At 35.4% G+C, this 15103-nt stretch overlaps 1 protein-coding gene across 17 annotated transcripts in view; it reads right to left on the reverse strand.

Moving 5' to 3' along the window:
- The window catches only part of NCOR1 (nuclear receptor corepressor 1), a 169122-nt gene that overhangs the window by 82113 nt on the left and 71906 nt on the right, over positions 1-15103 (reverse strand). For 10 of the 17 annotated variants that reach the window (XM_074320229.2, XM_074320236.2, XM_074320233.2 and 7 more), the window contains 4 exons: positions 13866-14044; positions 13280-13334; positions 11934-12035; positions 827-954 (listed from right to left, as the gene is read on the reverse strand). In XM_074320229.2, the coding sequence (XP_074176330.2) occupies positions 827-954; positions 11934-12035; positions 13280-13334; positions 13866-14044 (464 nt within the window). The remainder of the gene's footprint in view (positions 1-826; positions 955-11933; positions 12036-13279; positions 13335-13865; positions 14045-15103) is intronic. The other 7 variants (XM_019757395.3, XM_019757394.3, XM_019757397.3 and 4 more) reach the window with 1 other exon arrangement.

Here is a 15103-nt window from a genome sequence, read left to right on the forward strand (position 1 = left end):
GTGGGGGTGGGGGTGGGGGTGGAAAATACTGCAAAGGAAAGGATGGGAACTTTTTAGGGTGATGGAAACATTCTACATCACAGTTGTGGCAATTGTTACACCAGTGCATACACTTGTCAAAATGCATGAAAATATACACTTAAAATTGGTGAATTTTATTCTATGTAAATAATGCCTCAATAAAGCTGATCTTTGGGGGAAAAACAACCAATCCAGTTGCTAAGCACCCCCCAACCCCCACATCACCTGCCACAATATGTACACAAAGACATCAACAGTAGCTGTCTCTGAGTGGCAGAATCACAAGTCAATTTTCCTTATATTTTGGTCTCTTTTACTGATTTTCCATAATGAGCCTGAATTATTTTTATTTTTACAATAAAACAGCAACAACATCCACAAACAAACCAGGAACTATTTTATATGATAAATAAAATTTAAAAAGCTGGAATATAAGATATTACATAAACGAAAACCATTTGTCAACATTTTTACACTAATGTACACTATCTTAGGTACAAAATTTAAGATTCTGAGGTATCTTCCAAACCAAAGATTAAATTATACCTGATATATCTCAGTGATAAGTGTATATTATTGTAGCCTAACCCTTCTGAAAAGTAATACATCATGTCTGGCAAATAAGTCCATTAAGCTAAAAGTTATATTTACTGAAATACTCCATTCCTAATGATGTCAAAGCACACATCCCATTCTTTTATCTAAAATCTTGTACCTTCAATAGATTCAGTTTCATAAATAATATTTTAAATAAAAACTAAGTGTAACACTGAACTAATTATTTAACTCTAATTATTTAACTTACTTAGAATCCTCCTTTTCATCTTTTTCTTCTTCATCTTTTTTTTCCTCTTCTTTTTTTTCTGTTTTTTCTGCTTTATCTTCTTCTTTTTCTTCTACTTTTTCTTCTTGTGAGGGTCGGGCAATTTGCTGCTAGAATGAACCATCATTTGTAAAACTCAAAGGTAAAAGAAATAGCTCCTCAAATTGTGATGATGAATTTTAATAAATATCTATGCAAAAAAATTAATAAATGATTAACTTATTAATCATTTACAATGTAATTAGGGGTCATGTATTAAAAAATAGTCTAACGCTCATTATTATATTCTATACATATATATTGCTTTAAAGGTCACACATATACACGCACACACAAACTCATAGTGTTCAGACCCATAAGAGAGGTAAAAATGTTAAAATTCCACTTAGATATATGAAATCTGAAGTTGGTTCTCTCTTTTTGTAACTCCCACATCTAGTCTGTCACTCAAGTATTTCAACTCTACCTTAAAATCTGATAACCTATAATTAATTTATCAAACCATCCCTGCAGTATTAGATATTTACTATGTTCTCAATTTTTTCATTATTATACTACATCATACTACAAGAAACATCTTTATGCTTTTATTCTTTTTGGGGAGCATTCGTTTAATGGAACAGTAGACAACTGTGGTCATTATTAAGACTGAAGTATTTGGAAAAATACTAAGGATATAATAAAGTGAAAAGAAGTAAAGCACAAATAATTCTAAGGTGTTGACTATAACTAATTATAAATATTTATATAAACAAAGATTGAAAGAGAGTAAGATTACGGACCCTTTTATCTTTGATGTCTCATTTGCTAAAATTGTGACTCTAAAAGAAAAAAGTGAAATTAAGTTTGTGTTGAGTGTTCTTTGTTTAATTCAGAAATCAAGACTGTCTAAACTAATTAGGGTTGAACTCCAACTCATCATCACAGCACACAGCCTATGTTCTACATGGACCTCTTTCCAATTCCACTACTTTTCTACATTATTTGCTACTTCAGACTCACCTATCACATCCAGCATTTTCATGCTTTTGTCTGGAATACCCTTTCTACCCCTCCTTGCCTAGTAAACTCCTACATACCCACTTGAGATTCAGTTCAAAATGCTACATTCCCTGTGAGGCTTTCCTGTCTCCCTACCTTTCTACCTGCACATCCATGTATGCCTGCAGCACTTATCAAAGGGTGATGTATTAGCTGGTGATCAGGGACTGTCTGGCTCACTGTGTTATAATCTCGTAAAAGACAAGACCCAATTTTAATCGCCTCGGTATCCTCAGTTCCCAAGGAGAACATCTGGACCACGGACGTGTCTTGTGTGTTGACACATCAAAAAACAAATTCCTTTATTCTGGTTATTTGAAAAGTTTTTGCCCTCCTACCTCGATTGTTCATTCTGACCCAGGCTAACGCCAGTCTTACCTCTTAGTAACTGCCTGTCCTCTTACCTGTTCCTTTCACTAAACAACCTTAAATACTCATTTATTCAAAGTAAAATTCTCCTTCATTCTTAATAGCGTCTAAAAGTCTTTTACCTACTCACCAAAACTAAAATTTGACTTTTTTCTTAAAAGAAAAAGGCCTTATTGGCCTCTCCACAAGCGGTCCCACACAACATTATGCCTTCTTCGAACCATGGTGGAAAGAAGAATCTGTATTCTACCTGCTCCCTACTGAGACTTCTAGAACCCTGCTAAACTTTGATATTTAAAAAATACTTCCTGGGGTAGCCAGGTAGCTCAGTTGGTTAGAGCGTGGTGCTGGTAACACCAAGGTTGCCGGTTTGAGACCCACATGGGCCACTGTGAGCTGCGCCCTCCTTAAAGAGAAAAGAAACAAAAAACAAAAAAACTTCCCTTTTCAAATTTCACAAAATCTACCTATGATGCCTTTCTTCCTCTTTTAGTGTTACAGATTGACTTCTCCAATATTCCCAAGAACACAGAAATGATTTTATCACATGGCTCATTATGCCTTGCCATTATCCTTCAGATCTCAAAACGCATGTTCCTGCTTTTGATCCCCGTATTCTACGAAAATGGCACAGTCCATCAAGAAGAACTATATCTACTATTCCACTTTGACTCCTTGCTAAACTTTCAATACCTGATTCCCTCATCCGCTTTATGTGACTTTCCCCATTTCTCACACTGGTTACCTGCCTGTTTCCTTTTCTTCTAAGTATTATTACTAGAGAAATTCAGAAATCAGGAAGATTTTTCAAATGGATACTGTCTAACCACAACAAAGTCTTCTTTACAATGGGGAACGTTCTCTAATTGACTCCTTAGCACACCACAGTGGTCACAAGATCTATTTCAAATACAAATAACCTCACTCCCACCATGAATGTTAGCATCCACCTGTCATTCTGAACCAAAAAGATGGCATACCACCAAAAGATGGGATCATTTTGTAAGTTATGTAAATGTCTAACCACTATGCTGTACACTAAAAATTGAATGGCTACTGTTATTGAAAAAAATTTTTTTAAAAGATGGCATACCAACAACAAACTCTGCCCTGTCTAGCAATTGGGCTGTGTAACCAGAAAATGGTTTATAGCCCTAAGAAATGATGGGGAGGTGTCAACTCAGCAGAAATAAGTACAGAGGTTCACTGTTTCCCTAGACTTGGATGATACATGTAATCTTATTTCCCTAATACTTTTCTCCTAATGCCAAATAGCATTTTGAAGAAAGTAAGCAATTCTACACCTCCCCCACAGCCTGAAATCCAGCCAACAGCTGACTTCACTCCCCTTTCCATAGTGTTGGGGACTGAGAAGGAACTGTAGCACCTGCTTCAACCAGTCAATGGGGAAAAGAGCAGAATGCCTTCTGAAACACAGCTCCCAGTTCTGCACAGGGTTTGGAAACAATCCAAATAAATTGATAGCGTTGCTGGATAGTCTGTAGAAGTGTTTAACATCCCCAAAGCACAGTCTCTTGCACTCCATCCAGGTGGCACCCACATTGACTAGGCAGCTGGGAGTGGACAGGCCAGAGAGTGTGCAAGCACTTACCTGTGGGTGATATGCACCAAGACCCATTCTAATGACTGCCACTGACAATAAAGAGAATAAGGAATAACCTTTGGTTTTAACAAAAAGTGGATGGAATTGCTTTTGATTCAGACAAATCTATAAAGAGAACTGCCAATCCCCATGTTCCAGACTTGAGGTTACAGGTTACACCCCCCAACCCTTTTAGTGGTGTGGCTAAACCAGAAGTCCCTAGTTTAACAAGGAAATTCTTCAAAAGGTCCCCTAATAAACAAAGACATTACCAATGCTTTTTATCCAGGTTTCTCACTCCTTAAGCCCAACACTTTATATTCCATTAAAAAGTTTCATTCTCTTAGGGAGGTTCTCATAACATGAAATATTTCTGCCAAATAACAAGCTATTCACTATGAATACAAGAGCACATTATTTTAAAAAAATGAAAATTCAAATGAAAAAAGTGAGTTACGTGTATTTCATAATGATTAATGAAGAACAGAATCAATTATAGCAGGACCCTCTATAGGAAGATCAAATAATAGTTTATGCTGAGATTTATTACTTTTGTATCTAACTGAATATCTAAAATTCATATATATGCTACTTCTTTGTTGAAACGCTCAAGTCTTTAGAAAACAGATAAATTCCCACTCAGCAGACAATGAAATTGTCAAAAAACAAAAAGACTAAATTTAAGAACAAGCAGCTACTGTTAACTACAAGTGTAGAAGAGGCAGAAAGAAGTACTACTTCAGCCACTGAATGTTTTTCTTTAAAAATTACTTCAGGCAGTAAATAGAAAATATGCCTATCTTATCAAAATATATTAACAACTAAAGTCTTTAAACCAACTGAATTTGAGACTACTTTCCTAGAGCAAAAGCTGCCAATTACCAAAAAATACCATCGTGAAGGCAATAAAGGTAATAGCTTGCTATCATTTACTGAATACTCTGTGTGCTTGACACTGCACTCTAGGGATTTTACACACACAACTAGTTCTCATGTTAAACCAGCAAGTTAAGTATTACTGTTCCCACTCTCAAAAATGTAGAAACTCACCAAGTGAAGGGACACATCTAGGATTACATTACAAAGAGGCAGAGCATTTTTCAGTTTAAGCTTTTTCCATTATATCCAATTTTTTACCTGTCTAAAACATTCTTTCTAACTACTGTCTAGTTTAGTCAGTAACTCTTCCAACTTCAAAAATTACTCCATTTATGTAATGAGTATATGCTATCTGAATACCTTTGGGGAATAAAAATATGCTGGCATAAACAAATTGAAAAACCTGGAAGAAATGGATAAATTCCTAGAAACATACAATCTTCCAAGACTGAATCAAGAAGAGAAAATCTAAACAGTAAGCAAAAAACTCCCCCCTAAAAAGAAGTCTTGGACCACATGGTTGTACAGGTGAATTTTACCAAACATTCAAGGAAGAATTAATACCATTCTTCTCAAACTATTCCAAAAAGTTGAAGAGGAGGGAAGGCTGCCAAAATCATTTTATGAGGTTAGCCTTACCCTGACTCCAAAACCATACAGAGACATTTAAAAAAAAAACACGAAAAGTATAGGCCAATATCCCTGATGAACATAGATTCAAAAATCCTCAACAAAATATTAACAAACAAAATTCAGCAATATAGTAAAAGGATCATGCACCATGAAAAAGTGGGATTTATTCCTGTGATGCAAGGTTGGTTCGATATCCGCAAATTAATTAACATGATACACCACATAAACAAAATGAAGGGTAAACATCATACGAGCATATCAATAGACACAGAAAAAGCATTTGGCAAAATCTAACATCTAGCTACGATTAAAAAAAAAACTCAACGAAGTGGGAGTAGAGGAAACATACCTCAATATAAAAAGGCCATGTATGGTAAACCCACAGCTAACATCATGCTCAATGGTGAAAAGCTAAAAGTGTTTTCCTTAAGATCAGGAACAAGTCAAGAATGTCTACTTTCACCACTTTTATTCAACATAGAACTGGAAGTCCTAGCCACAGCAATCAGACAAGAAAAAGAAATAAAAGGTATCCAAATTGGAAAGAAAAAAGCAAAACGGTCATTATTTGCAGATGACACGACACTGTATATAGAAAACCCTAAGATTCGCCAAAAAACTATCAGAACTAATAAATTCGGTAAATTAACACAATACAAAATTAATACTCAGAAATCAGCTTCATTTTTATACACCAATAATAAACTATCAGAAAGAAAAATTAAGAAAGCAATCCCATTTACAATTGCATCAAAAAAATAACAAAATACCTAGTAATAAATTTAACAAAGGAGGTAAAAAAAACCTGTATTCAGAAAAATGTAAGAAATTGAACACGATACAGATAAATGGGAGCATATATCCTGATCATGGATAGGAACACTTAACATCATTAAAATGTCCATACGACACAAAGCAATCTACAGATTCAGTACAATCCCTATCAAAATACCAATGGCATTTTTCACAGAACTAGAACAAGTAATCCTAAAGTTTATAGCGAACGAAAAAAAAAAAAAAAAAAAACACCAAATAGCCAAAGCAATCTTGAGAAAGAAGAACAAAGCTGGAGGTATCATACTACCTGATATCAAACTATGCTACAAGGCTATAGTGATCAAAACAGCATGGTACTGGCATAAAAACAGACATATTGATCAATAGAACAAAACAGAGAGCCCAGAAAAAACCCACACCTATATGGTCAATTAATCTATGATAAAGAGGGCAAGAATATATAATGGGGCAAAGACAATCTCTTCAATAAATGATGTTGGCAAAAACTAGACAGACACACGCAAAAAAATGAAACTAGACCACTTTCTTATACCATATACAAGATTAACTCAAAATGGATTAAAGACTTAAAAGTAAGACCCGAAACCATAAAACTCCTAGAAGGAAAAATAGGAAGTAAACTCGCTCACATTGTTCTTAGTAATATTTTTTTCTGCTCTAACTCCTCAGGCAAGGGGAACAAAAGAAAATATAAACAAACGGGACTACCTTAAACTAAAAAGTTTTTGCACAGCAAAGGAAACCATCAACCAAACGAAAAGATAACCTACTGAATGGGAGACAATATTTGCCAATGATACATCTGATAAGGTGTTAATAATCAAAATATATAAAGGAGTCTTACAACTTAACACCAAAACAACAAACAATCCGATTAAAAAATGGGCAGAGGACCTGAATGGACACTTCTCAAGAAGACAACAGATGGACAATAGACATTTGAAAAGATGCTGAATGTAACTAATCATCAGAGAAATACAAGTTAACACCACAAAGAGATATCACCTCACACCTGTCAGAATGGCAATCATCAATAAATCAACAAACAAGTATTGGAGAGGACGTGGAGAAAAGAGAACCCTCATGCACTGTTCGTGGGATTGTAAACTGGTTCAGCCACTGTGGAAAACCGTATGCAGGTTCCTCTAAAAACTAAAACTAGAACTACCACATGACCCAGCAATCCCACTCCTGGGTATTTATCTGAAGAAATCCAAAACACTATTTCAAAAAGATATATGCATCCTTATGTTCACTGCAGCATTATTTACAACAGCCAAGATATGGAACCAACTTAAGTGTAGTCCATCAATAGACAATTGGATAAAGATGTGGTACCTATAAACAATGCAATTATTACTGGACCATAAAAAAGAATGAAGTCTTACCATTTACAACAATATGGATAGACAAAGAGTATTATGCTAAGTGAAATAAGTCAGACAGAGAGGCAAATACACATGATTTTACTTTATACGTGGAATCTAAAGAACAAAATACATGAATAAACAACAGAACAGAAACAGACTCACAGAGAGAACAAACTGATGGTGACCAGATGGGAGGGGAGTTGGGGGGCTGAGTGAAAAAGATGAAGGAATTAAGAAGTACAAATTGGTAGTTACAAAATAGTCACGGGGATGTAAAGTATAGCATAGGGAATATAGTCAATAATGTTGGTGCAAATATATATGGTGCCGAGCAGGTACTGGACTTACCAGGGGGATCACTTCGTAAGTTATACAAATGTCTAACAACTATGCTGCACACCTGAAACTAATATAATATTGAATGTCAACTGTAATTTAAAAAAAAATTTTTAAATTAAAGAAAATATATAAGTAAATAAGACCAAAAGACAAACAAATATGCTAGCATATTTAAAGAGGGACATGTTGTCAGCATGAAGGAAGAGTACAAATTCTTGTGAACTGAAGAATATAGTTTCTAAACAGTGACTTGCTTCAATTATTATAAGTCGCTAGCAGGTACCATAATAATTCCATCTGCATAGATTGATTAAATGAAAGTTTATGCTAGAAAGTAAGAAATATTTACTTTGAATGAAATGTTACATACAGAATCAAATTACTACTTGGCATGTTATTTATAATTCTAGATCCCAAATAGTAACACTGAAGATTGACTTTTGACTTCCAATCTCTGATATGTATTCACAGCTTCAACTAAAATTTATAAAGAACCACACTCATTTTCATCATGGATGATAGATAATAAGTTGAACTGCAAAAATGGTTTGGGCAATATCTGACAGAATTTTGAGAGAAAAGTTAAAATTTCTACCAACAATAATCTCCGAACACAATTCTAACAAAAATATGATTGTCTCATTTCTCTATGATTCTACGATTAAAACTCATTTTCAGAGAACACAGGTTCCCTATGGCAAAAACAGGTTAAAAATCAAAGCTCATAAACTTGGAATCTCTCAGTCAACAGCATACTATACATTCATCTACCAAATAAAAACTGCTTCCTATGGGTAAGAGGTTTGGAGCGGGGGATGGGACAGGCAATCAAACACTGAAAGAATCATGCATACATTTCAGCAGAATTCTACAGTCTTGAAATAAATTTGTCCTCATCACTCTGGGATTACCTCACATAATTCCTACTGATTCAAATTTGCTTGGCTAATAGAACAATAAAGTGATTTTTAAATTATTTGGATCTCTATATCCATCAGGGTAAAATCAAGACACACAAATTTAAAAATTCTCACTTGTAAATAGATTTTTTTTAGTGTTTCTGAACTTTTGTCTATACAGCAAATTCTATTATTTCCAACAAAATCTTTCCCCTAAACTCCAGACTTATATATCTAACTGCCCACTTTACATCTCCACTTGGATGTCTACTAGGTAGTTGAAATTTAGCATGTCCCGATTTCCCCCCAAAATCTGCTCTACCTTCAGTCATGCCTATCACAGAAAATGGCAAGTCCACTAGCCAAAACTTGGGTTATCTTTGATAACTGTTTTTGTGGCGTTCCTCATGATCAATCATCAGCAAAACCTGTTGGCCTTACCTTCAAATATATATCCAGAAATTGACCAGTGTTCCTCACCTCCCCTAGTATAGCTTAGTCCAAGCCACTGGGATTATTAAAACAACCTCCTAACCAGTCTCCCTGCTTCTTCCCTTGCCTCCCTTACAATCTAATCTCAATAGAGCAGCCAGAATGATCCTGTCACAACTAAAATCTGATATTACTCTTCTGCTCAAAACTCCAATGGCTTCTCCTCTCTAATTTGGTATTGGCTCTAATATCATTCCCTTCTATATTAAACTAACATCACCCAATTTCTCAAAAACTGTCCATCTATTTTGACACAAATGACATGAAGTACACAGCAATTAAGAAACAGACGTAAGATTATTTTGGTCTGAGATGGTGGTGTAAGTCCATCATTCAATCCTCTCCTTTCACAATTCCTAGTGAAACAACCACAAAAATATAAAACTAGAGAGAAAATCTTCAAGGTAATAACCTAAAAGCTAATGTAGGCAAGACTAGATTGTTGGAAATGCTGACCAAATCAAAACTGAACCTACCTAGGAGCAAGAATTCCTAAGGTTCAGGTCAAGGTGAGGATACGTATGGAAAATGTCAGTTCTGCAAATGCATTCTGGGATGTGCTAAGGGTGCTAGCACAGAGACAAGAATGTACAGAAGAAAACACTAATATGGCTGAAATTTACAAGGACAAGTGTACACGGAGGAGTGAAACAGTGCCCAAATAACTTTAGGATAGAAGATAAACGTTTCGGAGAAACAGCAACATTCCCTGTCACTCAAAACTTCCTGCTAGAGCTTTCTCCTCTATCAGCACAAGCAACAGAGAGCTAATCAAGCAAAGATAAGGTATAATAAATATGAAATTATCCCCTTACATTATCTGGGATCAAAAAATTAAACAGTAGGGGGCCAGCCCAGTGGCTCAAGCGGTTAGAGCTCCATGCTCCTAACTCCCAAGACTGCCGGTTCAATTCCCACATGGGCCAGTGGGCTCTCAACCACAAGGTTGCAAGTTCAATTCCTCGAGTCCCGCAAGGGATGGTGGGCAGCGCCCCCTGAAACTAAGATTGAACACGGCACCTTGAGCTGAGCTGCTGCTGAGCTCCCTGATAGCTCAGTTGGTTGGAGCACGTCCTCTCAACCACAAGGTTGCCGGTTCAACTCCAGCAAGGGATGGTGGGCTGTGCCCCCTGCAACTAGCAACGGCAACTGGACCTGGAGCTGAGCTGCACCCTCTACAACTAAGACTGAAAGAACAACAACTTGACTTGGAAAAAATATACTGGAAGTACATACTATTCCACAATAAAGTCCTGTTCCCTTCCCCAATAAAAATCTTAAAAAAAAAAACATAGATGGGTTCTAGCATCTGTGGCTAAAGAACCGTGGTTCCACTTCGTGGAAAGCAGGGGGCTCCTTAAGTATTCCAGCTCACTGCCAACATTCCATTTGCTGCCCTTCAGGTCATAAATTCTTTCCAGAGCTCTACAATCATCCACCCCTTTGTCCTTCAGTATTCGTCCCATCAGTACACAAGCATGTTCGTTTCCTCCCTTCTGATCCACATCAGCTCTACCACCTATTTCTCTGTCCCCTTTATAAGCAAATCTTACTAACAAAGCTACACTTGTACTACTGCCACTTCCTCACCTTCTGTACCCCCTTCAGTTTACTATCATTTTATTTCTGGCCTCCTCACCAATTCATTGAAAACGGATGTCAAGGCCATCTCAGCTGACTCAACCTCCAGAAGCATTTTACACAGTTGACTCATGAAATACTCCCTACACTTTTTTTGACCATGCAATACCATTTCTGAAGAATACATAATCACATCTTGTGAGGTGGTAGTGCTCTGTAGAAACAATGACCCCGAAAACACAGAAAGGTTATGGCTACAAATAATGAGAAAACTGTGTCAAATAACCTGTATCTGGTGACCAAGGCAACCAAGGGAAGAGAGGGTGGCTGTCCAGGGAAACCAGAACAGATTTAGGAATGCAATGAACCCTCAGCAGCTGTTCGAGCTCACACACACAATCCCATACTGCGAGTTGGATCTCTCGGTGTAGAGAGCAAATGGGGACTGCATCACCCCAGCAGCCTCACTAGTAAAGCACACGAGCTGCAACAGTTGCTGAGTATTTATTTTGGGGAAACAGTTTTTAAAGTACTGAGTTGCAAACGTGAAAACATGTACTGCACTGTATTAAAAACTGTCTTTCTAGATCAAGTGCTTTTTAAAACTTAAACTATATAAATTCCCAAAATGAAGTCAATCTGAAATAAAATCACGTCCCAGGTATTCCAATAAACAATCCTCTACTCTGGCTACCACGCTATATTTCTCTTCCTTACTCTCTTGTTCCCTCCTCAGACAAAAGGCCTGGTAAAGATAGTATACTAAATAAGTTCTAAAGGGTCTCATATTTAATTACATTATTACTGTTAACACTGACATAAATGATTTCAACAACATGAAAGTATAAAACTTTTCTCATTAATTTTGTCAGACTAGAAATTTAAAATATTCAAAATAGAAAACATAACATATTACATACATTAACTTCAAAATAATCGTAATATGTTCATAATATCCTAATTAATTTAATAGAAACACCAATCCCCAAAGTACACATTATTAAATACAAAGCTTCTGTTATAACAATTTCATATTTGTATTTCCACCAACCCTGAAATACCTTCTACACAGTAATGAAACATACCTGGTTTCTTCCTCTGCGTTTTCCATAATTCCTTCTTACTAGGGCTTTATAATTCTCATTTTTCTTGGTTAAGTAGTAATATAAAACACAATCAGGAACACTCTATAAGTAAAAACAAATAGTTCTGAGGATCCAACTAAACATTTTTTAAAAATCAAATAATACTTTCAAGGAAAACATCTAGTAGTCTCACAAAGTGTAAATTAAGCAGAAATACACATGGATAGCATTTTAAATCATATCTAGGCTCTACAAATACTATATACAAGGGCTCTGACAATTAAGTTCCCGAACTTATTGCAACAACGTTGCTAACCTTTCTTGGTATCAGAGGGTTTATTCATTATGAATTTGCACCAACTGGACAAACAGTTAACAAAGTTTGCTATTTGGAAGTGCTGAAAAGGCTGCATGAAAAAGTTAGAAGACCTGACTTTTTGCTAACAATTCATGGATCTTGCATCACAACAATGCACCAGCTCACACAGCACTGTCTGTGAGTTTTCAGTCAGTAAATAAATCACCATATTGGAACACCCTCCCTATTCAGCTGATCTGGCCCCCAATGACTTCTTTCTTTACCCAAAGATATAGGAAATATTGAAAGGAAGATATTTTGATGACATTCAGGAGATCAAGGGTAATACAACAGCTCTGATGGCCATTCCAGAAAGAGTTCCAAAATTGCTTTGAAAGGTGGACTAGGCGCTGGCATCAGTGCAAAGCTTCCCAAGGGGAGTACTTCGAAGGCAACCGTGATGATATTCAGCAATGAGGTATGTGGTACTTTTTCTAGTAGGATGAGTTCGCGAACTTAATTGTCTGACCTTATATATTATGTCTAGTATGTTAATGGGCAATTACAGTTGTCTTAATCCAAATTACGTAAAAAATACCAAAAACTATCAGAAACATTCAAACACTTTCTTACTAACCAGTAACTAAATTCCCTTTCTTACTGCATATATGTGAACATTCAAAATATCTCTTTAAATATTTTGCTCAAAAACACTACATTCAATCCACTGTGAAAAAAATTTTGGGATAATGAGGACCTTGATATTTTAACTAGAAATTTAATGAGGTTCAAAAAGCATGGTATTCTATGTGTTTTTAGGGAAATACAATATCAGGTCATTTTTCATTAAACATGAAAATTAGTCTGTGTTCTGTGCTTAGGATTTATGATCATATAATTATAAATATCACTATACTAGAATCTCTTCTATAGTAAGCCCTTTGCAAAAATCAGTTCTATTTAACTACTTTTGGGTACTGAGCACAAACCTCTCAAAGTAGCAACCACCATAAACCTATACACATTCCCAAAGTGAACCATTTCTTACCTTCCTTTCCAAATAGGATGCAATTAGTCCAAAGTTTTTTGGATGCTGGATAAACCTGCGTCAAAACAAAACAAAACACACACACACACAAACACACATTTTAACAACTCAAAAAAGGGGAGGGGAGGAAACCTGGGGAATAGAAATATTATGTACAGACTAATTCTCAGTGATACCTAGCTGCCAATCTGAGGCACAACTGTAAAATCACTGGAGTCTTTTAAAGGGCACAGATTCCTAGGCACCATCCACCCACCAGGAACTGACTGAATTGGTCTATGTTAGAGCACAGAAGCCAATACTTTTAAAAAGCAACCCCAGATGATTCAGACACCACCCAAGTTTGGGTACCACTCTTAACGTGACTCCATAACCCCAGATCTTATCTGTTACTTATATTTCCACCTATAAACTTATGGAAAGATCATGTCAAATCTACATTCTCTACTTTCCAGAGTATCCATTCAAATGCCAAAATAGGACCAAGTTTTTGGAAACATAGTTGTTTACAAGTAAATGCCAAATACTTTTTCCTAATGTAACATATGTAAGCTTTTAATAGATAATAATTTAAAATTTAAATTACTTGTCCTTAAAGATCTCCTTCTCATGGTCAGTCCACACATTCATAAACTGCCTGTCTTTATAAACCTTCATAGGATCCTCCATAAGCCCGTTCATGTTAATAAACTTGACCCGTCTTTGTTCTGCATCAAACATCATAGGTGGGATCACAGAGAGCTGCCGCATTTGTTTCTCATTATTCTGCAAAAACAAAGAAATACAATTTACATAAAATAAAATTTAAAGAGGGCCATAAACCAACTGTGTTAATATACATTAAAAAAACACATAATGTAGTTTAATGACAATAGTAACATATAGTATAACATCTAATATATAGTAATTACTCATATATCTAATAAATATCCATTTGATGATTATAGAGGCAGAAAGTATACATATTGGGTTTTTTTATAATCTAATACCATAATTAGAGAAGAGTTCTTTATTTAAATGAAGCTGATATTTTCGATAATGGAATTTTTGACCTAAAGGACACAAATTAATGTCAAGTTCACTGAAGTAATGACCTTATGAAGCATTTTAATTATATTTCGTCTCATTGTCAAGTCTTACCATCATATCATTTCAGAGAACAAATCTTAACATCATTTTAGAAAATAAGTAGGAAAAATAAGCAAACAGGCACCAAAATCTTAAGGCCACTGATTTTAAATTAACTAAACTCACAAGTATTAAATATTTCTTATTAATCTTACATAATCTTTCCACTGAAAATTTAAGACTATTATCCTTATAATTTCAACCGAAACTGTTACATCTTTACAATTTATTTTTCTCAAAGTTTAATTCATTAAATTCATAAGCGCAAACCTCCATGAAAAAACTTACCAAAATTACAATTATTGATGCCAATACAAGGCTAGGTTTTTCCCTAAAACTTCTCTTCAGAGACATGGTTATTGCCTTACAAATCCAGACAACGTCTATAATTTTATGGGGTACTCGCAATCAATTTGAATACCAAAGTACTATTGGAGCAGACACATTATTAGCTTGAAATCACCTCAACTCATACTAGTTCTAGATACTTAGAATTAGTCAAAAATCAAGCTAAGAAATTTAACACAGATTTAGTCATCACTGCAGGGATTATGGCCACACATTTTGAAATATAGCAATGTAATTATTGTGTTTGATCACTATTTAAGGGACTACTTCGTCCAAATAAGCAAGACCTTCAGAATTTAGAGATGAGGCTTTAAAAAGCCATGTTATAAAAATCAAAACTTGCAAAAC

This window comes from Rhinolophus sinicus, chromosome 12, assembly GCF_057876585.1.
Source record: "Rhinolophus sinicus isolate RSI-liver-muscle chromosome 12, RSI-T2T, whole genome shotgun sequence".
Taxonomy (NCBI): domain Eukaryota; kingdom Metazoa; phylum Chordata; class Mammalia; order Chiroptera; family Rhinolophidae; genus Rhinolophus; species Rhinolophus sinicus.